This window comes from Colletes latitarsis, chromosome 8 (assembly GCF_051014445.1).
Source record: "Colletes latitarsis isolate SP2378_abdomen chromosome 8, iyColLati1, whole genome shotgun sequence".
In the NCBI taxonomy this organism is placed as follows: domain Eukaryota; kingdom Metazoa; phylum Arthropoda; class Insecta; order Hymenoptera; family Colletidae; genus Colletes; species Colletes latitarsis.
Genome location: NC_135141.1, coordinates 31,948,962 through 31,976,256, shown reverse-complemented (window position 1 = coordinate 31,976,256; position 27,295 = coordinate 31,948,962). Strand labels below are relative to the sequence as shown.

The following is a 27,295-nucleotide window of genomic DNA, read 5'->3' as shown; positions in this document are numbered from 1 at the left end:
TAATAAACTCTTCTTAACGTCTCACCATAGGAATTAATTTTGTTAACTTACGAATGAAGTCCATTCCTCGTAGATCATGGATATAATGCGTTAGTAATTTCAGTTGCATTTATTTCCGACGATGACAGGGAACGTAGAGACAGAATCGTATATGATACAGTAATCTTTTATTAAATTTCACCTACAAACAACGAATCACAGAACGTTACATTAGAGTTCCTTACGTCAATCCATCGTGTCTTCGTATTATTTTACAGGTAAATAATCATAGATTTATCCCTATTACAGTAAAGTCTTATTTGTTAAAATATCTTGTAGCGTAGTCAATCATTATGTATTATGTAAATTTAATTCACCTAAAAATAGGATTTCTTGTTGCAGTGTCATCTTATTCATTGTTTATAAGTGGATGTTATCGTGTATAGAAGTGGTACTATTCATAGGTACTTGCTTGTTTTTTGTCCATTGTACTCTGATGTATATTCTTTTCCTAACTCTCCCTCTCATTTTTTATCTTATATATTTAAATATATATTATTTCGTCCGATACGCGTATGCAAAGAGTGCGATATGAAAAAAGTCTTTGTGTACCAAAAATGTTTCAGAATATTTTTTTAAATTTTTCATACGTTTTTCTTTTTCTTTCGTTACTCTTGACAAAAGTTACAAAATCGCTATGCTGACAAAGGGGATATACACGGGATGTGTGAGGTTCTTTTAAGTACTCTGGACAAAGTCGATGGTATTTTACGATACAAATTGCTAGAACTTTTTTTTTTTTTTAATATGTTTTCTTTTGTTAGAAGGCAACACGTCTTTGTTAATTACGAGAAGGCAATTCGCTTTGTATCATCGGTATGTCTGGCGTCCCGTCGCATTTCTCTCGATTCGAACAACGCGCGTTATTTATTTACTCTTACATGCTTCTTTCTCTTTAGTGGCAGAAAATGCAAGGGACCGTTTACAGGCATTTATTGGCAGCACTTGATCGTTTTCTTTTTTTTTTTCATATTGTTATTATTATTATTATTATTATTATTATTCACTGTGTTTCCTTTCTTCATCGAAATTCGTTTTGAGGTGATCAAAGAACTGCGATCAGAGAGCAAACCGTAAATCCTCCCGAAGGCGTCGCATCCGCACTCCCATTCTCTCTCATCCTTTCCCTCCGTTTCTCTCTCCTTACTCTCGTTTCTCCACAGTTACGAACAGTTAACCAGCGTAATGTTCTTTCTAAGTATGTTCTCAACGAATCTTCTTTTTTTTTTTTATGTACAAAAACTTATTATCTACAGGATACGCTTGCACTCGCACGTCACGTCCTCTTGGGCGGCGAAGATGGGGGGGTGGGGTGGGGGGAGGGGCGTACAATAAATTAAACTTCGCTCTAACTTATCGCGTTCGAACGCCCCACGTGCCTAGTTAGGCTAAACTCTACGCTCGAATAATGTGACCAGACGTCCAGGATTTTCACGCTATCCGCCCCGCGATTAGAATTTTTACCGTAAAATGTCCCGGATTTTAAATATTTGGCAGTTGGACGCATGCACGCTGACCCGAATAGTATTGCTCGTAGTTGCCCACTCTATTGGTACTTCGTACAGTTCAACTGTGCGGGGTGTGAGGTGGTGGTGGTTGGTGGTGTTTAACGCTTCAGTTCGTGCAGCATTGGAATTTCACAGATCTGGTCACATTACCCTCGGAAATACAGTCCTGTCCAGAGTCGCTCGCGATAGCAAAAACAGTTTTCACCGCACTCTGTCCCCGTTACCACCGACGCACGATAGTCGATGTCTCGTTACGAATTCGCGCCCGACGTAACCGCAACGCAAAAAACAGAACAGGGTAGACGGAACCGTGTTAAGGAGCCTCGCCCGTAGACAGGACCGACTTAACCCATTTACACGCAATCGGTTGCGTAATAAAAAAAAAAAAAAAAGAAAAACTTCCGTCGAACGGATAAAATTTAAAAGTGATTTTAATTCGCGACTCGCGATATCGATTCCAAGCGATTTCGAATATCTTCGTTGTTTCTGGGCGTAAATGGGTTAAAGGTACGATGTCTCTGATCCCTGTGAGCATGACGAGTTCTCGTATGAGCATAAAAGTGTGCGTTACAGGGCGGCGAGATTCGTGTTGCGAAATAATAATTTCGTGCGTTCGATCTCGACGTGTAGGTGTAAATAAAAAAAAAGATGAAAAACAAGGAAAGAGAAACGATTATGCTTCTAAACGTTGGGTTCGTTTCTTGAAGTAATGGAACAGAGACATCGTACGAAGACGGTTGCACGCAACTCCCTCAAATACCGACGTGACGGAAAAATCTCATAGAGACACATTAACTCGCTCCATTTACTACATAACATACAATATATATTCATATAATATATATATAATATTCAATAATATATACTAAAGGTGTATTTTATATATACAGAGATATATAATGTCTGTTTCAATAATCTTTTTTTTTTTTATGAATTAGTAACACTAGCTTGCTAAATAACATTCTTGGACCTCGTGTGTATAGCCAGCACCTTACGTTGTTGAACCCTCAGCTCAAATAGAAGAGTCGCCCTTTTCGCTTATATTTAAAAAAATATAGTGTGTATGTGTTTACGAGTGGTGTACGTGCGCGCATGTGTGTGTGTGTTTTGTGTGTATGTGTACCCCTCCCTGAGCTCGCTCCACGAAACTTTGTTAAACGTCGTTCGTTTCCGCTCTATCCGTTCATCCGTTTCTGAATCTTTTCACAGCCCTTATTTCGTTTCATTATGTTTTTCTTTTTTTTTTCATCTTCTTCTTCATCTTTTTAAAAACTTTCGACGTTGCGTGTGTGTACGTATGTGTGTCTCGTTTCCTCTTTTTCTCATATTTCCCTTTCGTCGACACGTTACATAACAATTTTCATCTTTTTTTTTTTTTCTTTCTCTAGGTAACATATATAATCGTCTAATATACAATAAATAATTTATCGCGCTCTCGAATGTACAATTGTTCGCCTATACTTCCGACTATACTTTACGTTTAAGTAAATTTGTCCATACTAGATTCATCTTTTTCTCTCTTGATTAAAATACATTTAATAACACTTGTGCCGTAGCATCCCTTTTATCCTTTAAGAACTAAATTTTGTACAAATTTGAACGAGCTCAACGCATATATATATACTTACACATGTATATATACTTCTCTATATATATAAACGTTGTAAAGCTTAGTACGATTACTATCGACGTATCAATCGTCAAAAAGTAACAAAAAAAAAAAAAAAAAAAAAAAAATATATATATAGAAAGACCAGAGGACGAAATTTTGGCGGCACACGGATACATGGCGCGTCCGTGCACCGTGGCGCAACCGACGCGTTGATAAAACAAACATTCATCCTCTCGCGGCAGCGTCTGTACTCGCGCATACTTCGTTAATATACATCTCTATAGGTATACATATATAATACAAGGAACAAACGAAGTCAGAGAGAGGGCGTATGGTTTTTCAGATCGTCTGAGGGGTGTGCCAAGTCGGGACATTGTGGCAGGCAGAGCTGCCCGACGGTGTCATCTTGCGAACAATCGCTGTGCGAATACGCGAACGACTCTTTTCCCGTACGGCTCGAACTCTCTCGTGCTGCTCCCTCGTGGGCCGAGCCCTGTCTCACGCGCCGGTACAGTCGATTTCTATAATATCTTTCGGCACGTCCACGAACTGATAGACCAACCTCTGTCCGTCGACTTTCGCTAGAATGCCGCGTTGGTAATAGTAACGCAGAGCACGACCCATGGTCTCGTAATTCATGTCCGGCTTGTTCTTGTGCAGACCCCACAGACGGGACACCGCCTTGCTGTCGACCAGCTTGAACACTCCCCGTTCGCGATTCGTCCACTTGATGTACCGTGGGCAGTACTCTCGGTCTTGCAACAACTTTAACAGAAACTCCCATAGGTACGTGGTCGAGCCCTCGCGAGATTTCCTCTTCACTGCTGCTCCGTCACCTTGACGCGGTTTCTTCAACTTGTTCTTCTTCGATCGCGGAGGGAAGCCCAACTCTAGCAGGTACAGATCGTCGGAAACCGAGCTGGTGGCTGCTTGGATCACGCTCGTCGGGACGCCGCCGTGTCCCCTCGGGGGGCTCGGGGTGCAGGGGGTCGCGAATTGTCCCCCGCTCGCGTACATCGAATTCACGTAACTGCTGTAGCTCTCGGACACTGTAAACAGAAACCATGGGCATCGTTGAGTATGTGTCGTCTTTTTATTATACACGAATACCAGTTGATCGACTCGATCAAGCATCGTGATCTATGTACTCTTCTACGATATCGTAACGCCAATCACGAAGTATTTAAAACTTGATTGCAAGATGGAGGGTCCACGGATGACTCGTGTTCGCGCGATTTTCGTTGAGTGGCGCCACCATATACGCTATCATCAAAGGGTAATGTAGATCATCGAATTAATTACGGGGCGAGTCTGGTTATTACATTTTTTTTACCATTGAAATTGACGCGTACTTCGTTATCTACGGTAGAATGAAATTGGGTGCAACGCGAACCAGTTTTTTCAACCTGCGTATTAATCGAAGTTAATTTAACGTGTGGATATTCTCCGCTAATTGGATTCGGATCATGCTTGATTCTTTGTAACGTTTCGCGTAGCTTCGATCGACGATGCGCGTCTCGCTCAGAACAAGTTTCGCTTTCTATTTTTTCCACTTTTCACGCGTACTTCCGAATCGAGAATCTCGAACACCGGAAATGCGATCTCTAACCACTCGATAAATTTACATAGTGCACCCCTCGGGGGTAAACAGAATTGCATCTCCGTGGCTTGAACAGGGGCAAAACAAAATACAAATCGCTGTATAAAGTTGCTTTCTAGATCGTCGAGATCTGGTCTACTTTTAAGTCTGATCAAAGGAGGCGCCATTCTACGGCGCGAAATGCAGGCTATTGGTCGCATATTTCAAGGGATTCCCCGCCATAATCCGGGACGCCTGATCGCACCGTATCATTTACGTATGCAAAATATTTACGAATCATTCTACATGCCCAATATCGACGAGACAGAAGCGACTATCGATGGTTCGAATGACAATAATTAGGCCTTCTAACCTATATTCGCGTATACAGGGGGATCCGTTTGAATCGTTCGCGGTTCTGGCACCATCCTTCCGACGGAAATAAATCTTCGAATCGACTCCTGGTACTCGTCAACTCTCTGCATGACATCGAGTCTGCGTCTATCGAAGTTTTCGCACCGCGCCTCTTAAGTACACATCGTACTTAACCGTGCAATGAACTATTAATAGCTATCCACGAAGCATCGTTGCTGGTGCTATGCCGCTTCTGTCACAGGATGATTGATGCTTCGGGACAGCCTCTCTCGGCTTCGTCTCGATAACCTTTTTTTCCCCCCTAACCTCTACGATCGATCTCGATTCCATGGCTTCTTGCAACGGCGATACACGGTGGGACCGGGCCTAGGTATATGTATATGCCGTCGAATCGGATACGCGATCTACGGACGATGGAAACATCGTTTACGCTCTCGCGGCGGGAAGGTTAGACGCGTCGTTACACAGAAATCGTCCCTTACGCGAGAGGCGAGCTCGCCCATACGGTATGCGAATATACGCGATTCGAGCGCACGACAGCAGCGCTGGCCCGCGGTCATGGGCGTAACGAGGATTAATGCGTTTTTTAGAACAGACTCCTACGACCACGGATTCAATCGATTTATGACCCAGAATTGTGCTATCGCTCTGTCATCGTCACGGACGATCAACATTCCGAACAACGAATAAAAAGTGAACGATTTTACAACAAGGAAGTTCATTTTACTATCAGCTTCAACAATATCGTAGAAACGTACAATTTTGTTCGATTTAACTTTTCTAACCTAAAATCGATTTTCTCTTCGTTTTTGTGCAATATTTCCACGGTGCACGAGTTACGAGTGGAAGCGACCGGTGTATCGTATTTCAACCGATTCGTTGGTCAAATGCATTGTTTCGATGCCTACTCTCTTTCCTGGCTATCGCGACCGACGGTTGATTCCCCAACGAGCACGAAGCTATCGGGACAAACAGCGTCGAACGAATCACCTCAATTTTTCCCCGATATTCGTGCAATGCGATCGGCGACAGTTTCCGGTGGTGGGTGCCATTCCAGGCGAAATCAAGCGCGCGCGCGTGTCCGCGGCGGCGATTAAAATTTCGTCGTTGGAATCGTACCGGGGCTTCTGCGAAAAGAAGGAACTCCCGGGAAGATGCCCCAAAATAGAAAGTATTCGTACGCCACTGGACGTGTGGCCAGTGGCGTGTGTGCGCGAAGAGGAGAAGCGAGGTGGACGGGGTAAAGAGACGCGGAGGAGAGGGTTAAGCGGAGCCAAATGAAGGGAACAGCAGAAAGAGGAGTAGGAGGAGGAGGATGAGGAGGCGGCGAAGGAGAGCCGAGGGAGGGACGGGGGGATTGCGCGTCGAGCAGGAGAGAGAACGGAAAAAGCAACGAAGAAGGAGAGGGAAAACAAAAGGGTAGGGGAACTCTGGCTGCAGTATGATAGAGGACTGACCCGAGCCAAGGTTGCACGGGTGACGCCATCAAGCTACTAGTGCATAATAGCGCCGCTCGTTCGGAGGCCGCCGCGACTGCGCTAAAATCGGAACTCGTTCTACCCTAACTCCCTCCGCCCATCGCCTCGCCAGCGCGTCTCTCTTTCGCTACGTCGTTCCCCGTAGTTCCGCGGAGGCGCGCGCGGTTGAACGATTCCTCTCTCTATTCGAGATGCTGGACTGCTTCCGAGCTCGGCGTCAGAGAGGGAAGGTAAAGAACAGCGGAGAAATAAAATAAAAAAAAAAAAAAAGAAAGAAAGAAAAAAACATACGAACGTCGAGCGGACAAAAAGACGGGGAGGAAAGACGAGGGGGGTGGGATATGGCGGCGGGGGAATCGAATTCTCGAGGTGCCTCTAAAAATAAAGAGAACGCCCCGTTGTTCTCAGGATCCGTATGTATACATAGACCAACGCGAGCGGGAAAGAGACGGCACGAGGATCGAGAGTAAAAGAGCGCGGTAGGAACAGCTGGAGCGGATCGTGTTTACGCGCCGTATGACTGGCTAGATGAGTCAATCGTAGACCCGTTGTCTAGGAGGCGCGTGGTGGGGGAGCTACTACTTCACTGACCTATACCACAGACGTCGTATAGCGAAGGGAGACCGCTAGAGACGACGATGCATCGCGTACGCGTGACTGTTTCGTGACGCATAGAACTAACCCCCCTCCCCCCTCACGCTCTCCTGCATAGAGATAGAGCGAGAAGCGCGATGCTATGACGATTTTCTATCGACGCTCGAACACGTTTGCGCGATAGAAACGCTCGCTTGGATGAAATTACGCGTACGGGACGCGACGTGCGTCGCACGGCTACACGCTCAGGATTTTACCCGGTTAACGCGCGCGTCGCGAGACTCTTAACGTCCCGCGTCAGAGGAGAGGCGAAATATTCTTTCGTACGGATTTGCAGAGCTAACGCTTCCGAACGACCGGAATACGGAAACCCTCGATAGAACGAACAAGTGGGTTTCCCGATGTTTTCGTCGTCGACGTAGTTCTTCCTCCTGACGGTGGTGGCAGGAAGTTTAGGCGAAGCAGCCGGTAACGAGTCGATAGTTAAAAATACGTTCGCGATAGGTGGCGGGATCGAAGGGGGATGCAGGGGGGCGGGGCGGGGCAGGGGATCGGGGAGTTATCCACGGAGCCGTGCCTCCAGTTTATTTTGCGAGAATTTCGCGCTAGCCTCGCGGCCGGAAGTACAAGTATAGCGAGAAGGGACGGATAGAGAGGGAGAGAAAAAAGAGGGAAGCGGGAGATCATCTCCCCGTTCGGTGGGGGTATCCAGGAACGTACGAATCGGTAGTGATGGGAAGGACGGGATAAAAAGACGCACGCTGAAAGTGAAGACGACGGAGGAATCTTCGCGAAGAACGGATTCTCGCGTACGCGCACACGCGACGAAAAATTGCTTCGAACGCAAATTGATTCGAAAACATTTTGCAATTACGTTCGCAGCGACGGTTCGAAAGAGGAACCGTCCTAATTTCGTACACCCTCTATACGCGTACGCGTTTATCAATTACAAAAAAGTCAAAGTGACGGAGCGGATCGTGCTAATTTTATCTTTTCCGCGGCAGCAAAAATACCCAAGGCAGTAACATATAAGTGGCTGATATATACGTACGGTTAACAAAAAGACGAGGAGAAAAGCGCGATAGATATACCGCGGATGACGTTAATAGCCGTGAACCCGTCGTTTAACGAGACGCCTGTAAACCGCGTGCCATTATCGCCGACTCATATGGCCGTCCAATTGGAGCTTCAAATACACAAGAGTTATCTCGCACGATTTCCTTGGGACGAGATACTGTACCAATAAACGCCCTGTTATTTCTCTGCCCGCTCCGTCGCAGATACCGTCTATCGTCGCGAAGATATTGTCCGTAAATTCGATCGAAGGATGAAAAAACGATCGACGACGACGATAACGTCCGCTCAGCGTCGACGACATTAATCAATGCGGCGCAAATATTGGTCGCGAGCGGTGTTTTTACGTTCGCATTTCCGTCGATCCACCTCTCTCTGTCCCCTCCCCCCACGCTCCCGTTCGAGCGATACTTCTAGCTGGAGCTGGATTTAGAAGAAAAAAAAGAATATCGTCGAGCAGTAAAACGTGAATTTCGATCGTCCGAGTGCACGGAGCGGCAGCACACGAACGAAAAAGAAGGACGTCGCGGTGGGTATATACAGCCGTGTAAGACGAGTTCTCACGTACCAGGACTTCGAGGCGGAATTCCGCGTGCACCTAAGTGCACGAATGACCCTCAACCCGTCGGCGAGGAGGAGAGGAAGGGGGAAGGTAGGGGGCGGTGGCGGCGGAAGAAGGATGGAGTGACACGGTGCGAAGAGAAAAGGCACCGAAAGTGTTCGTACGGCATAAACAAAGCGGTCCGTGCCCGTGTGCACGTACACGCGCGATATAGGTTTAGAGTCGGTGTATAGCGGTACGGAGAGCGCATAGGTTTGTCCGTATCCGAAGAATACGCGAGACAGAGGAAGGAAGAAGAAGGGAAAGACGGTAGAACAAAGATGGTCTGGACACCGGTGGTGGTGCGTCGATGGAGCGTGTGGTAGCGGCCGGAGAGGCAACGGCAGCGGTTCGGCGGGTGGTGGAGTGGGTAGGAGGAAGAAGAAGCGGCAGGGGGGGAGGGGGAGGATGGAGGATGAGGTCGAGAGAAGGGGAGAGTTGACCTTCAGCTGCGCCGGGAAAGTCAGGCAGTCACTGACCGACAGACTAACTTAACTACTCTATCCTTCTCCTCCTTCTCTCTTCTCCACCTCCATTCGCGACTGGCTAGTCCGATGCACCGTGTTGCACACACTCGCACACCGATGTCCTCTGCTCTATCCCTCTCGCGCCGTCGAGCTTCTCGTTCCTCTCCCTCGCGTTCCTTCCGCGCGCCTCCCTACTACCGCGTGTCTCGACGTCGAGTCGTTCCTTCTGCTCTCGTTCCCTTTTTCTGTTTCTCTCGTTAGACCCAGACCCCCATCCCGGCCTATTATGTTACCCTACTGCCTCGGGATACTATCTTTAACCCCGAAACCCGTTCAAATTGCGAGCCGCGCGTGTACGACCGTCTACGTACGTCTCGCTCGCTTCTTCCTTTCATCCCTCGGCACCCGGAAAGGGATAAAGGGATACAAGCGACGGAAAGGCATAGGAAAACGATCGCCGCTCGCCTGGGAAACGGAACCCGCAATATCGGAATACGATTTCGTACGAGCGCGCTCGGTTTTTGGCACGCTGAGGGCTCCGGAACGTTCTCTCGCTACAAATACGATTCGCGCGAAATAATCGTCGATCGAAACGGTAAACCTTTAAGGACGAAGCAATTAAAATCGGATGATTCGATTAATCTTAGCCACCACGGAAACTGCACACGCTGTTCTAGAAAACTAACCTAAAAATATGCGATCCGCGGTAGAATAACCCTCGACGCGCGACGAAACGCCACCAAGCAGCGGCATCTGTGTCCCGAAAACTTCACTTTCGTTCGGGATTCGTGTCGAAGGACGTCGAGGTAAAAGGCTACTCTTTCGATCTTCCACGCGAGAGGCAGAGAAAGGAGAGAGAGAGAAAGAAAGAGACGCGTCGAAAAATGTTCTCGCGATTGCAATAGACACCGTGGGCGGAACGCATTATTCCTCGACCGTTTCTGTGTTCCTCGAAGCGGCAGGAGAAGGGGGCCGGAGGTGGAGGAGGCGAACACCGCGCTTCTGGCCTGCTCCGTGTTAACGAAAAGAACGAGATTTACGTCCGGGGCTCGAGTGGTTTTTCTACGAGTCCACCTTGGTTGCCTATAAAACGTACGTCAAACGTGTGGGCTTCGCGATTCCCTGCCGATCCTTTCTCCCTTCCATCGCGCAGAACCGCTCTCCGTCTCCTTCTTTATCTCCGCGCGGAACGGAAATACTCGAGGAAAAATGGCATCGAAGACGTCGTCGTCGGACGGATCCAAAATCGAACGTTCGCACGGACACGATAACGAAAATGTGTGTCTACGATAACGCGTAGTGCGTCATCTTGAAGAAACGCACCGAGGAAAACAACTGACTAACCATGTCTTGTCAAAGGTCAGTGTGGCGCTGATTCGTTAAAGAGGACTGAAACCCTTTGCACGCAGAGACGCAGAGGTCTTGTAGTTTTTAAATATGCCTGACCTAACCTAGACCCGGCGTTTTGGAAAATTCCTCGCGGTTCTGGCGGGACACGATGACGGGAAGAACAACAACGAGAGAGAACGGCGAGTAGGTCCGTGTAACCAAGGATATTTCTTCGGATCGAAGTATCGCGAGCGTGCATCGTTTGCAGGATACGTTTCTTGGCGAGTTCGTCGATCGTTCGATGGGATTCTTATTACTAGTTTCCTGCTGCACGTATCGCGGTGGGTAGCTCTTTGTAGCTGGCTGGTTGGTATCCGGAAGTCTCGATGCTACGACGGGCCGACGACCAACACGGTGCACCTATGTTCCCTAGCAGGCCATTATTCCGTTCATAGGTGGACGGTGAGCGTCCGTACACGGGGAAACCAACGGGGGCGCCTCTTTGAGGTCGGATCGATGGGTGGGACGCAACGATGCCTTCCTTCGAACGTTATTAGACAATTTTATCGCTTTATTGTTACAAACGGCGTCGTTCGACTCCCCGAGGGCCGAGATACCTAAAAGCCGAGTAAAGTCGTCGTGGGAGCATTTAGGTTCACTGATCTCTGCTCGCTGTATGCGGTAAAGGGGTTTCTAAGCCGAAGGGGACTGCGCGACGAAGCGGAGGGCTGCCATCTTTGAGAATGAACCGCGTGCGCCGTCTGAACGACGACCGAAGTACTACTGGTAGTGCACCGGTTTACTTTATTAAGTAAATTCTCCTTGTTTTTCCGTTGGATCAGGTTACATGTAAATCGTGGGAAGTTATCCATGCAGATTTTTATGGAAGTCAACTACGATTTCGATATAGATCAAGGCACCTGCTCGAAGGAGTCTTGACCGATGTCAAAATCAATTCCCCCCCGCGGCGTAAAGCGAGCAGTACTTCTGTCGTCGTTCAGACGGCGCGCGTGGTCAATTCTCAAAGATGGCAGCCTCCGTACGGCCACAGGGGACTACAGGCCACATCCAGTATATAGAGATCAGTGTCTAGGCTGCATTACGAATGCACGGCGCGTCCAGCCGCGCGTTTGCATCTCCAGACTGGTCTAGCGCGTGCACACGGCTGCTTGGTAGTCGTTAACTCCGCCGTTGGCAGACATCGTTCCACGGAACACCGGGAGAATAAAAAAAGGAAACAAAAATGAGAAAAGAAGCAATCCCTTGTCTCATTCTTTCTTCGTCCCCGAAGTCGGAAGTCCTCGGTAGACTCGACGGGGGTAACTAACCTTAAAATTCTTGGATTCTCCTCGGGAAACGGGGAGTTCGTAGGGGGCTCTCGATGTACTTTCGGGACACCCAGTGAACCGTGGGCGCGGAGGAGCGAACGAGGCGTCTATATTCCCGGACCAATCCAACACGCGCGTGCTGCCTACGTCGCCGCACGCATTCTTTTCGTTCGCCAGGCGGACAGAGGTCAAGACGACGACGGGCGAATGGGAAGAATGCGTGACTCCTCTTCCGTCGTCACGGACACGACGTGTGCGAGGTCAGTGACCATCGCGCGCACTCTCGGTGGGCGCAACTTCTTGCAGCCAGCGGACGAGGACGGAGTAAGAGAGAGAGAGCGAGAGACAGAGAGGGGGGACGAGGAAAGAAACCAAGGGAACGCGCGAGAGGGAGCTTTTCGTGGCGAAACGTACCACTGTAACACGGGTCCGGGGGATGTTTAATGTGTCGGCTGATACCGAATTTAGAGGCAGGGAGGTTAATGCCGGCGAGACCGACGGTCTGTATAAATTCTGGACGCAGACAGGGATGCGACCGCCGCCTGGAACTTCGACCCTTTGATTCCGCGGCTCTTAATTGAGCCAACGCGAGAACCTCCGCTTCGGGTTGATTTATTTTCGGCCCGGGCATATATCTCGCGGCTCGCGGCGCTGCCCGCCGCCTTTTCTCAACGCCGAACGCCACCGAGTCCGGAATAAACGATCTCGCTTTCGCCGGCGGAGCTTCTTTCCAGGAAGTTCTCCAGATAATTACGAAACGCGACGTAGCGGAGTCTTCGCGATAATGTTACGCGTGGAATCAAACGCGAAACCTCGACTTGGCGAATTTCTAAGCTTCGATCGGTGATCGTGAATCCTTTCCTGACTGAGCACAGTGGGTGGGTCCGGACGCACGCAAACCAGTTTACTTAACCATCCTTTGGGAATACAAAAGAAAATTGATTTTTTTGAGGTCTCACACGAGACTGCCCCCTTAAAGAACAAACCGTCGCGATTTCCAACGCAGCTCGTGCTTATTCGTTGCCCAACGAACTCTCAGCTCCGTATAGACGCGGATTTTACGAATGTTCGGATATCCTTTCCTCCGGATTAGACCATCAAACTCCTGATAACGTTAAAAAGACACGGCGCGCGGTTTCTTTCTGGGATAGTGCACTCACGAAATTCGACTAGAGGCCACGCGTTATCGCGTCGGTTCGCGAAAGATAACCCGGACCCGACAATTGCCAAAAGTTGCCACTCTCTTTCTTGTTTTATCGGCTCGTACGGTGCCCGCGATAACGACGATCGGGCCAGATGATTTGGGTCAGCGACATTGACATGGATATCGTCGGATGGAAGGAGTGTCTTATCGCTCCGCGGTATAATAATTACAATAATAAGATAACGATTGCACCGCGAGAATGTAAATAAGTTAACGTTCCGTTCGCGCTCGGATCGACGACGCTTGTCGCGGGTGCTACGCAGGTATTATGTAATATCGCGCGACGAGGCGAAAGGAAACGCGAAACGTCGCGAAACAAGGGCAGACGCGAGCATCCGCCGGAAGGAGAGGAATCGCGTCGATAGAAAAATGGAAACGTTATCGAAATTCCCCAAAGTCGAGACCCACGAAGAAAGAAAAAGCGACGGAACGACCATTCCCAGACCGAAACTACACCGTATACATTCGTAACACGTGTATTTCCCTATTCGATTTTCTAAATTTTGGGTGTTCGATTTCTCCGACGCTTTATATTTCATTTATAATTCCTACCACTGAAAACCAACGTACCGATATCCCAGAGAAATTAAATGGCGTTCGACAAAACTCGCGTACGATTACTTTTGTTACGCAATGTATTATTTTTACGTAGCATTATGTAACCGCGATACGTGCCGAACGTATATCAGGCTAAGTATAACTTGCTCGTTTGCTAACAAAAAAAATCGATCCTCGCGCCTAATAACGCGAGGATCAGCGTAGCGAGAGTTCGAGAGATGCAAGATGCGTTCGCGCGAACATGATCGGTTGCACGTACGCTCTCTTATCTGTGTTTACATTTAATGAGAGGTCTCCGGGGATCACCGAATTCTCGGGATCATTCCTCTAAGACGATCTCTGCCAAAAAATACGACAACCGTGCTTTGTCTTCCTAAGTAAATTCGAGCGAGATCGCCTGAAATATTCCGGAGTTCATCCCGGCACTGAGGCTTACCTAACAGATCCTACCTTGCACACGACGCTATTAATAGTTTGTTCAACAGTCTCCGATTACTCGATAGTTTAACATAATTAGTTCGAATAGATTATCCGAGCGATTAATACGATCGCGCCAAAGACAGGATCAGGCTACTTTAGATAAGTCTTATCGATACGGACGACTATTACATTCGGTATGAAATGCAGTGATCCTCTGTTGTACCAAAATCGAATCGTAAACCTTCCCTTGTGTCAGCTAAATTCACGAACGATAATTCTGTATTATACAGGGTGTTTGGCCACCCGTGGGAAAAATTTTAATGGGGGATTCTAGAAGCCAAAATAAGACGAAAATCAAGAATACCAATTTCTTGATGGAGGCTTCGTCAAAAAGTTATTAACAACTAAATTCAAAAATTTCAAATCGTTCTGGAAAAATTATTTTCAGTTGCGGGGATCAAATACAGTCATTTTTGGTGAATAGACATACCCTCGAAATCCTGCGCATTTTCGAGAAAAAAATTCAATACGAGTGAAACTTTAAACGTTAATAACTTTTTAAGAAAGCCTCAATCAAGAAATTAGTATTCTTGATTTTCGTCTTATTTTGGCCTCTAGAATCTCCCATTAAAATTTTTCCCAGGGTTGGCCGAACACCCTGTATAAGAATAAATGTACAAAACCAGACGTATAAAAAGTGAAGTAAAGCTGGTACGGAAAATTAACTGGGCCGTTAATGGGTGTAGTTAACGGGCCCAGCGAGTTATGCGCGTCGGCAAATTGGGCCGTGGTCGTAAAAATATGAGCAACGAATAACCGAGGTTCAAACGTTTACAACATGGTGACACGAGTGTTGCAGCGTAACAGCGTTTCATAATTTTTAGTATTAGTATTGAGAGTTAATTATCTTTCTTTCTGTATTTAATTACCTACTTACGTATGTGTATCAAGTATAATTATATTCTATGTTTTCAAATAAATGATGAAGGATACGTAACAATGATCAACAAATTTATCAATTGTACTAAATTACGTTTGCACCAAATGTACGGGTGCACTTAACTTTAGTTTTCCAAATGTTAGCTCCTATTACATACGTACATGTGTATAAGAATACGCTCGACTCTGTATATGGTAGGTTCAGCAGTAATTTATTCGTATAAATGAGGTGCGGATGAACGAGATTCTACTATAATGGTAATATCGTCGCAATTCGCTGTTAGATATCGATCGCGTGCAATCTTCCGAAAACCGAGTAAAAACATCGAGGTAAAGGGGGAAACATCGGGGGGACGAAAGAAGCGAAGAATGTCACGCGCAATGAGAGAATCGGGAGGATCGCGTGACGCGAAAAGTTTCGTGCGCGCAGAACTAACCCGGCGTCGTTACTCGATGCCCGTTCACTTTCTCCGATAGTACTAGAGACAGCCCCCCTCCTACCCTGCCCGTTCCCTCATCTTCCTGTTCCTCCCCACCCGGGGGCCGTATATATCCGCGGGTCTAGGCTAGCTCAGTGGGTCTAGGTCTAGGCTGGCTGCAGTCGTCGCGTGTGCGTGCAGTATGCACCGACGACGCGGCTGCGTGCACTCTCGAGAGCCGTCGAGTGCCGCGACAAGCGTACAGAGTGAAAGAGAGAGAGAGAGATGGAAAAAGAGAGACTCGCGCGCATTATATTTAGACGCGAAAGTGTGTGCGTGAATTCTCGTCCGCCAGAGACCCCGCCTCGGTTGGACCGCCGGCGCGTTCCGTCGTCGCTTTTTCCGTCGCTCTCTCGCTCCCGTTTCGACGTTTCTGTCTCGTTCGCGCCCGCTCGTTTCCGTCCTCCTTTCTCCGTTGCCCTTCGTCTTGCCGCGCTCACGCTAGCCGGGCGAACAGGGGCTGGAGTAACGACGAGACAACGGGAAGGAGAGCCAGTCCCCACGGACTGGACCCGCCGGAAATGAATCATTTGAAATTGTCAATTTTCGAGCGCGGTTCCACGCACGGTACACGCCTGCGCGACAGCGCCGCAACACGTGCCCACGCGCAGCCTCCGGAGAGTCCCAGAGGAGGCCCCGCGGAGAGGAGGGACCGCGATGGCGGCGAGATCACACAGAGATGTCGTTACGCGCTATCGAGAAAGGAGAGATAGACAAGGTTTGTTTATTGTATGCTCCGGGCCGACGCGAATGCCTACCTAATTCGAAGGAATCGACTAACAACAAGATTCACTCTTGCATTTAATAAAAAATAGTGTTACTCGGGGGAACAATCGTATCGCGAGATAGCAGAGGTTATTAAACTACCTAGATTATTAAATATCCTGGTCCAATTACTAGAATCGTTCCGTATCGCGCACACGCGCGCAACAGTAGAAAAATAGGGAATACGATATGTCGATAAAAGGGAACGGAGCAGATAGAGAAAGTCGAGGGAGAGGGACAGAGAGAGTTGCGTCACTCACGGTGGACTCCTGCGATCGCGCGAGAACGTCGCGATGGACTTTTTTTCGTCGCTCGCGATTCGCTCGCGCGTTGCGTAACCCCCTTTTCTCTCCGAGTAATCTCTCTACCGATAACGGTGCGCTTCTCTCTCGTTCGGTCTCACCCCGATTCGATAAACGGCCGCGAAATCTGCCGATTGAAGACCGACGAAAAGAAAAAAAGACTTGTTCGTTTTTTCCTTCCTTTATTCTCGTCGCGTCGCGTGCGTTCGATCCTATTATCTTCGGCTCTCCAACGAGTCGATTATGAAATCCGACGCTCCCGCGATTACGAGCCGCGGAATCCTCGTCGCAGGGACGAGTTGCATAAATAACGGTGACGTCGCGTTGCGCGAAATGTGGCGCGATCGCTCGGTGGTAACCAGCCATCGACGGACAACTCGACGGGCAGGTAGGCGAAGCTTCAACTCGGTTATCTTTTCTTTGCATCGAAAGACGAGTTGTGAAATATGTCAGGCGGCCGTCTTCGAGAAATATTTGAAAATTATCGCGGCATCGGATCGGTAAGAAGGGGGAAAAATAAATTCGCGAGACGATCCCTATCTATCGACGAAAAGAAAAAAGAAAAAGAACGAGAATAGCCACGCGGAACAAAATTCACGCGAGAAAGTGAAAATCGCGTAGATATAGCGTGGTATGCAAATGCTCCCGAGGAATTCGCAATTTATGCGCACGCGGCGGAGACGGATTCTTCTTTGCCGCCTTGTTTACAAGGTCCTTGCCTTAAAGTTTCCTATTTATATACACGTTTAAATCCTATTCAAATCTCATTACTATTTCCAGTCCCTCCGGAGTCGATGCTCCTCTAAACATGCGGCTCGTGTTTCGCTTTTTCCCCATTTCCCACGATACAATACAGGGTGTTCGGCCACCGCTGTGAAAAATTTTAATGGTGGATTCTAGAGGCCAAAATAAGACGAAAATCAAGAATATCAATTTCTTGACTGAGGCTTCGTTAAAAAGTTATTAACAATTAAATTAAAAAATTTCAAATCGTTCTGGAAAAATTATTTTCGGTTGCGGGGGTCAATTACAATCATTTTTGGTGATTAGACACACCCCCGAAATCCTACCCAGTTTCGTCTTGTTTTGGCCTCTAGAATCCCCCGTTAAAATTTGTCCCATGGGTGGTCGAATACCCTGTATATTATCGTTTACTTCTTGCACGTGGCTGCGTTTTATCGTTCATCTTGTATTCAAGTTACGGTATAAGTTAAAGATTAGGTTGTAAAATGTCCTTCCATCTTGCCTCTGCAAAGTGAAACGTTTCTCCTACTTACAGCTGGATAAAGTGTGGACGAGGAACTGCACGATAAATATATATAAAATAATATAAATAAGTACGGTGGATGGTCTTTTTGTTTGTTTCAGCCAAAGGTCCATCTTTGGGAGGGGAGTGGTAAGAAGAGACGAATGACGGCAGAGACGAAATCGTCGCGACAACGAAAGCGAGAAGTTGAACGAGAAACAATAAGAAAAAAGCTGCCTCTATTTACCGACGCGAAACGAAACGAGTCGCGTTGCAGGAAGATAGAGGCGAATCGCGACGAAGAAAGGGGAAGTATAGTCGGCGGAGGAGATACAGCAAACCGCAAGTGACTTGACCCACAAGGGTATCGAATTAACATACCGCTCGACTGTATCTCGAGAAGTTTGCAGTCTCCACCACCGACTGTACGGCGCAAACGTTCCCGAAAATATTCGATCGAGTTGTCTCGTAAGATCGAAACCGTGTTCCTAAATGTACACTGCTGTAACATCGTATGTATATTCTGTAACTCGATAATAAATACATTTCATGCCTCGATACAGACTCTACAATTATTCAAACCTCTCGAGTAACTCTACAATTTATTTTTTAAAACGCTACGATTACATTTTGTTCGGAAGATAGTAGTCTTAAGCTTTTGCCCGCTACTGTACGTGCGCCAGCAATTTTGCGACCGGCTGTGACTCGCTTTTCGGCGAATGGCTGGTTCTCCTGCGATTCAGGGATAGGAGGAACTGCATCCGCGGTCCCCGATGTCTACGAAACGGGGGAACGAGAACCGTCGCGTGCAAAACAGGATACGATACCGCGGATCGATCGTTTCGGTTTCGCGGAGCGCGACGGGAAGAAGGAACAGCGAAAGAAGGGGATGCGGAGGAAAGGTCCGCGTCCAGCTTCGGCGTGACGCGGGAGAAGATCCGAGAAATCGAGCGCGAAAGAAGGAAGGACGTTGTCGCGCATAAAAGATCGTACGCTACGGAACGGGCGCGCGAGAAACGCTCGATGACGTAGGTTTCGCAACGAGCGCGACGAGGACAACGGCTGTTCACCGTCCGCGGGTGCATCCGTGGTGGAAACCGAGGCGAGAGAGGGATGGAACGATCACACGATCGCGGGGAGACGGAAGAAGCGGTCGAGAGAGAGAGAGAGAGAGAGAGAGAGAGAGAGAGAGACGAGGGGTGCAGCGACGTCGGAGAAACGATGCCGTGCGGAGCGGAGTGTCGGAGAGGGTCAATGGAGGGAAAGAAAGAGCGGCGCACGGCGTGACAGAGACAGAGGGAAAGGGAGAAAGGAGAGACAGACGGGGTGAATTGCCGGCGACAAGGTCACCGTCTATACCTCGCTAAAACCGCCGATACGTGCCTTCGGCGTTATACTCGCGTGGTACTCTAGCTGCAGCTCTTTTCCCTCTCCCCTCCTGCCACCCCGCAGACCCGTGCTCCGTCTCTCTTTCGCACGATCCTCCCCTTGTTCTCTTTCCACGACCACGGAGGCCCCGTGAACGCGCGCGTTCACGCTCGCTTTAGTGTGCATGGCATCGTGGACTCGGTGCACGTGCACCAGCGCGCGTGTGCGCGGGCGTGCGTGAGCTAGTATAATAGAAATAAAGAAAGCAATCCTCTTCTCGGCGCGCTGCCCGCACAGTGGGGCCGGTTCGACGATTTTAGCGACATTTTTGTATAATGTTTCCAGCCAGATATCCGAATGAAATTTCAGCCGAACGTTCGCCAACTTTGGTAAGAGGTACAACCCCGCGCGGGAGGGGGCGAGGGAACAGTGTAATCGACCGGAGAGATAATGATTAACGTGGAATTATCTCGACGCATCTGAATCAGATAATCGCGCCTTTCGCCCCGGAGGCGACGATAACGAGAAACGAGAAGCTTATCGCAGCCACGGTAATCCAGAAATAAATTCGTACCGGTTGCGTATAGATCGCTATCGTTCGACGAGCAGAGCCGCGAACGGACGCCGTGATTCGGAGTGTTGTGGAAATAATCGTAGTAACCGATGCAAATCAGAAGCCTCTGATTGTCGACGCTTCGAACGAGGTCACCGGTGACCATCGCGACAGTCCACACCGACGCCTTGGCCAGGCTGTGGGCCAATGCAACAGTGTAATCACCCGGTCCCAATCCTGTCGCTCGCTAATCAACGCTCCCTCCGTTGCCACGGAGTTCTTAATAAAACTCGCGCGAGCTGTACGTAATTATTGTCGGAAGAGGTCGAAAATATCCGCGGGACACGGTGAACCGGGCCGAAAGGTTAAGAAGAGCGAATCGGACGTGGCCCGATGATAGCGGTCGTCGAAACCGGGAGGGGGGTGTGTGTAGGGTTGAGGGGGGGGGGGGGGCGGAGGGGGCAGAGGCCTTGAAGAGGCATCGTTTACTCGCCGCTTACAAAGTCCCCTCTTCCTCTTCCCGACTCCTCTCGCGTTGTCTCTCTCTCTCTCTCTCTCCGCCCGGTCTCATCCTTCGCTCCGATTAATTTTATCGTCGTAACATCATCGCGGCGCATCGCAAATATTTTCCCCGCGGATTTGCTCGTTCGAGAACACAAGCGGAGAACAGTTCCCCCCTTCGAGGTAATCGATTCGGCTCACCGTCTCGCCGATAAGCCGGATCAGCCGACGATGACTTTTACGCGCGCGGTTCGTGAGAAAGAAAGAAAGAGAGAAAGAACCAAAGAGGTACAAGGGTCCGAGAGAGAGTGAAAGAAAGAGAAGGGGGGCTCGCTGTCCGGTTGAGAACCGTCTGGTGCAACAGCGCTATGCATTTTTGCCGGCGGCGGCGGCGCTGCACCACACACGCGCGTCCCGGTGCGCACGCGCGCTACCCGGCGCGTCTCTGCTGGCTCGCGTTGGAAAACACAGACGAGCCGGCACACTCGCGAGCCCGCTCTGATAATATGTACACTGCAAATATACAATACTACAATACATACGTCGGTAGGGGCAGAGACCCAGGAAGGACGCTCGTTGCGAGGCTTGGCTGGCTGGCTGGCCGGCTGCCTGCCTGCCTGCCTGCCTGCCTGCCAGCCCGCCTCTGCCTCTGCCTATCTTGTAAACCCGTGCGTCTCATTTCCTCCTCTTTCGTTCTTGCTTTCTTTATCCGACCGTCTCGGTCATCTTCCTCGCCTACCTACGACCAACGGAAGGGGGGAGCAGCCCGAAAATCGACGCGCAATATATCGCGCCACTTCCGGGCGGCCGTTTACGAATTCGCCGGGGGACGCGTATCCGCGTACGCGCGTGCGCGTATTTTTTTCGTATTCCACACGACGAACTCCGTTACCGGGTGACACGGTAATTTTTCAGGGCCATCTCGTGCGGTACAAGGATGCGTCATTTTTTTTGTTTCCTTTTCTTTTCGTCGCACGCACAGCGTCCTGGATAATTTAATTTGATCTACAACGCAGCGACACGCGACGTAAAATTCTATATTTTATTCGCGGCTGCGATTTAATTATGCGCCCCGAACTTGCAACCGCCTCTATATTATTCCACTAAATCGTCGAATTACGACGAGAGAACTGGTATATTCGAATCCTCGTGCAACGTTTCGTTTTACACCGTCTCGCGGAACTCTAGACCTGTTCGGTCGAGGATAGCACTTTTTTTGTGGTTTATTCTGAAATAACTATTACTTGACTTTTTAGCGCATGGCGCGCGTCGCGACTGTAACGCCAGAGTCTATTATTTCGTCCAAGATAGGGAAAGAAATATGATAAAAAGTCGAGCGGTTTAACAAAGTCTATCCTTCTATGACCTCACTTTTTACGTAACTGCAACGATGCACCTGCAACGCGCAATTGCACCGTGCAGGTTGGCGTGTATGGGACTAGGCTCGCATTATCTATTAGTCACGGTAGACACGGTGAATTGAAATATTACATTCGACTGCGTCCTTCCTGTTCCCCCGTGATCTTATATCGACAAACTTTTATTTACTCGAGTAAAACAACGGCTTTCTTCGGTAAACCAGAAGTGAAAAGACAATGGAATTGATATTTGAGAACCACTGCTTCGAACTGAATTCGAAAAACAAGGAAAGTAATACGATCTATCTACAAATTCTACAATCATTGTTCAAACAGTAGGATCAACTTACAATTCGTTCGTGGCTTCTACAAGATCGATGTTTGGCGAGCGTCTACGGTTTTCGACTTCCTATTATTAAACGGGAAAAATGCAATTAGCGGGAACGCGAGCCAATCGTATTTACGAAATAATAAAAGAGATAACAACGTGTTTTGGAAAGCTCGGCGGGAAGTATATTATCCGTGCACCGGCGTAATAAAAGAGCACTTAATTATGGATCGCGGTTTTTCAACGACTCGTCGGCCACCACGCGAACTTTTCGCCGTTTAATTAATCTCTATCCCCTCCCCCCTCCCACACCCTCCTCTCTCTTCCCTCGAATCCGAGGCGTGAAGTTTCAGCCGAACAATTTAACCCCGCAACCTTCCTCCCGCGGTATATCGCAAGGAATTCCGCGCCGAGGTTTAACTCGTTCATGAATATTCAATGCGCCGCGCTATTTAAAGCGGCTATACGCTTATTATTGGATCGCGGAATTCGTAACGAAGCTCGTGTCACTTCTAATTACGCCTGTGTACGCGACACGTATGTATGCCCGGCGAAACGAGGAAATATTGCAGAAAAAAAATACCGCCAATTCTGCCCCCCCCCTCCCACTCCACCACTACCATGTCGAATAATTAATCCGTCTTCGGGGAAAATGTAACGGTTACGGGCGAGAAAAATTGGAGACTTCGACGCGTGGCTGTAACACGGCACGCCGGTGTCGATTCTCACCCTTCGAGGATCGCGTCGAATTCGGAACGGAACACAGTTTAGATTTCCAGTGCTTTCGTTGCACTTTTCTAAAGACTCGTCGTGTCTTGGCCTACAATAAAATCCGACACCGTCTGTGCTTCCGGAGCTCCAAGAGGGCATTAATCAGCGTCGACGGTAGCGTAACCGTCACGTGCTCGCGGTGTGAATGCACTTTACGGTTTAACACTCGCTCACGGTGTCATTTTTTTCTTACCAGTTCGTCCAGGGTCCGCCGAATGCAAAAATTCTGCACAACGACCATTTGAATTACAAACGAAGGTCTCTCTATATTTTAATGTAACTTTTTCTAACGTATTCCTGACATTTGTACTATTTATGCGCGATGGAAACGGCCATACTTCCGCGTTGCAGTATGCAAAGCGACTGGAAAAATTAAAACGTCCACGTATGTACGTACTATGACGATATACAGGGGGATTCTACAGGCCAAAATAAGACGAAAATCAAGAATACCAATTTCTTGATGGAGGCTTTGTTAAAAATGATTGTGATTGACCCTCGATAATAACTTTTTAACGAGGCCTCAGTCAAGAAATCGATATTCTTGATTTTCGTCTTATTTTGGCCTCTAGAATCTCCCATTAAAATTTCTCCCACAGGTGGCCGTACACCCTGTACACGTATCTTTCATTTAAAAGTGGTTCGAGTTAGGTTTGATTCCACTCGAACCAGAGAAATTTTACGAACACGTTGAAAGAATTACCTTACGAAAAAATGGAAAAATAACGAAGTTTCGATACACGGGGGCATTTAAACTACTTCGAATGCTCGAGATCCCATTCCCCTTTGTCTGTCGCCCGCCATCCTTCTCTATGACGACAGAAAGCAAACGAGGCTCGAGTTTCGCGTACCCTAAATCAGTGTTTCTCAACGTGGAGCTAGATCGATAGACGCGTGGATAAATATTCGAACATTCCAATTATATTAAGAAACGTTTATTTATATTATGACAAGTGGGCGTCGAAATCATCGAGCCGTCGAAGTGGGGCATGGTCCGAAAGAGGTTAGGAAACACTGCCCTAAATGCTCGCGGTCGCTTATCGAAAAAATACCTCGCGCTTGCGAGGTTAGGTCTGGGTTAGGGTTTTCTGCGATCGGTTCTCAATAGGCGATGGACACTGTTCGAGGTCTGGCGGTGCCTGCACGGCCAGCGAGCAGCAGGAATTTCCACGATATCCTTCTGCAAACCGGACAGCGTGCGCGTTATCTTTCACGGAAATATCAAGTTTCGAAGGATGAGCGCGCGCGCGCGAACGCTTGGACGGACGGAAAAGGCGATTCGCTCGCCACTAGGCCAGGAAGTAGAACGGCGCACCCCTTCCTAGTCGACCTAGACCTACACCTAGACCTAGTCTAGCTGGTGCCCCGCCGCACGGTTCAAGCTCCTTTTGTTTTTGCTGGCCGTCTTTGTGGCACCTGCTCCACGGACTTTTCCTCTCTTCGCGGTGAAACGAGGTGAGCGGCCAGTTAAGGAAACGGCGCAACTTTCGCGCTCGGCTCAGCGAGCTGAGCCGGACGACGACGGGTTTTACGACGACGATAACTTCGCCGGGGCTTTATGTTAATTTCGCGTCTGGAATTTGTTTAGTTACCGTAACAGGGACGCTCGTTGCGCGTCCACAAGCTGAACACACAACGTGTGCAGCGGCGTTTGCAGTCCCTCGCCCCCCGCCTCATCCCGGAAGACGATTAACGATGAAACAATTTCATCGATCATGGAACGAACCGTAACGAGTGATGTAAGGAAACGGTGGCCCAATAACGCTTGCATATTATGGGACATCGATGCGTTATTAGGTCATCGCATGAGTTTTCATCACTGTCCATTACATGTATGTGGGTCATATCGCCACGCTATTGAATACGACAAATTAACCAACGTTTTAAAGATCGAAGAAGGGAATTAGATTTCTTTATAAACATTCGAATTCAGGTGATCCAATGCCGTAAATAATATTATGGACGACGCGCGGAAGAACTCTGAAAGCGAGGATCGACCCGAGGCGGAGTAAACGAACTACCGTACGGACGACAACGAACGTATATAACCATATGCCCCGCCTAGCTGACCTAGACCTAGACCCAGTCTATGCTCAGAATCCGCTCTGCATCGCGTTTCGTTCCTTTATTTTTACTCGCTGCTGTTCGCCGCTACGCGAAGCGTTACGTAACGCCACGCATCGGGACCCTTTCGGCGAGCCAAAGTTTCTCTCTTCGAGCGTCTGCAATTTTTTCCCCCCTCCGCTGGACCAATTTACGAGACACGGTAATCAGAAGTTGCCGTTTTATCAAAACGATTATACATCGCGCGAATTCCGGGCGTTGCTTCGATCGCCTCGTACGCTGTTCCAACACCAATCCCCCCCCCCCCCCCCATCGTTGTGCCCGCTTTTCCGTTCCAAGACGGATGATTTACGGGCAACCGAAATATCGCGACGATTTTTCGGGATATCCGCCACTCGAGATCTCTGTTCGTGCGCGATAGAATCTCACGACGACGATAACGTTTCTCTCGGCGTTATCGCGTCGGGCGAGACCTCCGTCGAGGAGGTCGTTCGACCCCGGTTGAAAAATAACCCGATATACATACTAGACCGGTTCCCAGCGACTGATAACGAGCAGCTGTGTAAGTGGCTTCATTTGCATCGAGCCCGTATGCAAAACGATGTTTTCGCGTCGCGTCTTTAATCGCGAGAGAATCCGTCCGCAGCCCACCGTGACAGACAAATTGAAGAACAAATTAATAATACGGTCTCGTGCCTGTTGCGATTTAAGCAAATTGATACCTCCATCGGCGTTAACGAGCGAATAATAAATGTTTCCGACCTCGTGGATTGAGTCTCTCCCGGATAAGACGCCATCTTGGCCGCCCCTGGGAAAAATTTTTATGGAAGATTCTAGAGGCCAAAATAAGTCGAAAATCGAGAATACCAATTTGCGCGCTTTATACTTTGAATTCTTGATTTTTATCTTATTTTGGCCTCTAGAATCTCCCATTAAAATTTTTACCGCGATATATTACAGTGGTTAAAGGGAAGGAAAAATTCCGTTCCGGAATTCCTGGGGGAATTCGCAGAATTTCGCGGCAACTTTGAAAATCAACAGCGTCCGGATTTTTCATCGGTGTTTTTGTTCGGTCGAGCGACTCGTAAGCGTTTGTTATTCGACGTCGAGGCCCAAGCCTCGGTGCGTTCTATTTTTTCTTCCATTTACCCGATACCACCTTTAGCCCCTCCCACCGGCGACGGTGCTTTTTATTCGTCGCTCTCGGTTTTTCGCGTTCGAGTTACGTCGCCGGGGCTCGCGTCTGGCGATCATTTTAAAAATACCCGACGAATACTTGATCTAGGGCAACCAGGACATCCTCGATCCGCGGTGGCTCGGCTCCCAAACGTGCACATTTTCCTCTATCCGTCTCCGTTCCGGCTGCCAAACAAATTTCCACACCCATCCGGACGAGCATTACACGCGGATAAATAATTAGAATATCGGGAGGTTTCGTAAGAGCTTTCGGTCGAGCGGTCTTCGAATCTCGACTGGTCTCGATCGAAGCCTCGAAGACACGATTATCTTGATTTACGTTCTCGTGTTCTCGGGCCCGTCGCTGGCCTCGAAATACGAGAAATTCGGTTTCGTATCGCAGAACTGGGTTCCGGGAAACCCGAGTGCTCGGCACCGTGGCGTTACGTGCGTCTCCTCTCTTTCGAACGCACCGACGAAGTTTTAAATAACCTCTGGCTGTTTTGAAAATCGTTCTCGCCGGTGTGTCCGCAGGAAAGAACGAAAAAAGAAACGTACGGCGAAGCAGAATTCGACGAGGCCAAATTAGAATGGTAATCGATTCCGCGACTGGCGGAGCCCGAGCGCGGTAATTAATATTTACAAATTCTAATGAATAATCGGGCCTCGCCTTGACACGCAACTCGTCCGTTAATCGTGTCGCCTCAAAAAATTACAGAGACCCAAGTATTTCTAATCGTCTGATTATTTACGGGGAGGGAGAGAGGGGGGATATTACAACACGATTACGTAGGACGATTACAACTACCGAATCTCGTACTTCGAACCTCGATTAACTTCCTGTTCTTTATTTTCACTTTCATTTTGTTACATAGTCCGCGCACTGAAGTATCATTACCGTTTTAATACGGTCTCGCGCTGCACGAAATTTCACCGGACGTGATAAAAAGAATATTTTCGAACCGGATCGAGCAACGAGTCGCATAACGAGTCATTAAAATCCACTTTTTTCTCGTCTCTCGAATTACGGTAAAAAGCGTGGATACCGACTGAGCCCGAAATACTTCGGATAGAATTCACAATGGCGGGCAAAAAGAAAAGATCGTTCGAGGCGGACTGTGTAATATTACGTTATTAATTACAAGAATAATATAGTCCCCGTTATTTTCATCCAAGACGAATTATTTCAAATTGTAACGTCTTCTAAGATATTTCTATTTAAATTTGAATTGTTTCGAACGTATCTATTTGCGTTGAGGTTAGGTCTTAATTATTAACT

At 48.3% G+C, this 27,295-nt stretch overlaps 1 protein-coding gene across 6 annotated transcripts in view; it reads right to left on the bottom strand.

Moving 5' to 3' along the window:
- Positions 1-150: 150 nt before the first annotated feature.
- The window catches only part of Eip74ef (Ecdysone-induced protein E74), a 189,865-nt gene continuing 162,720 nt past the window's right edge, over positions 151-27,295 (bottom strand). For all 6 annotated transcript variants that reach the window (XM_076771074.1, XM_076771073.1, XM_076771077.1 and 3 more), the window contains one exon: positions 151-4,208. In XM_076771074.1, coding sequence (XP_076627189.1) covers positions 3,658-4,208 — 551 coding nt within the window. In that variant the 3' untranslated portion in view covers positions 151-3,657. The remainder of the gene's footprint in view (positions 4,209-27,295) is intronic.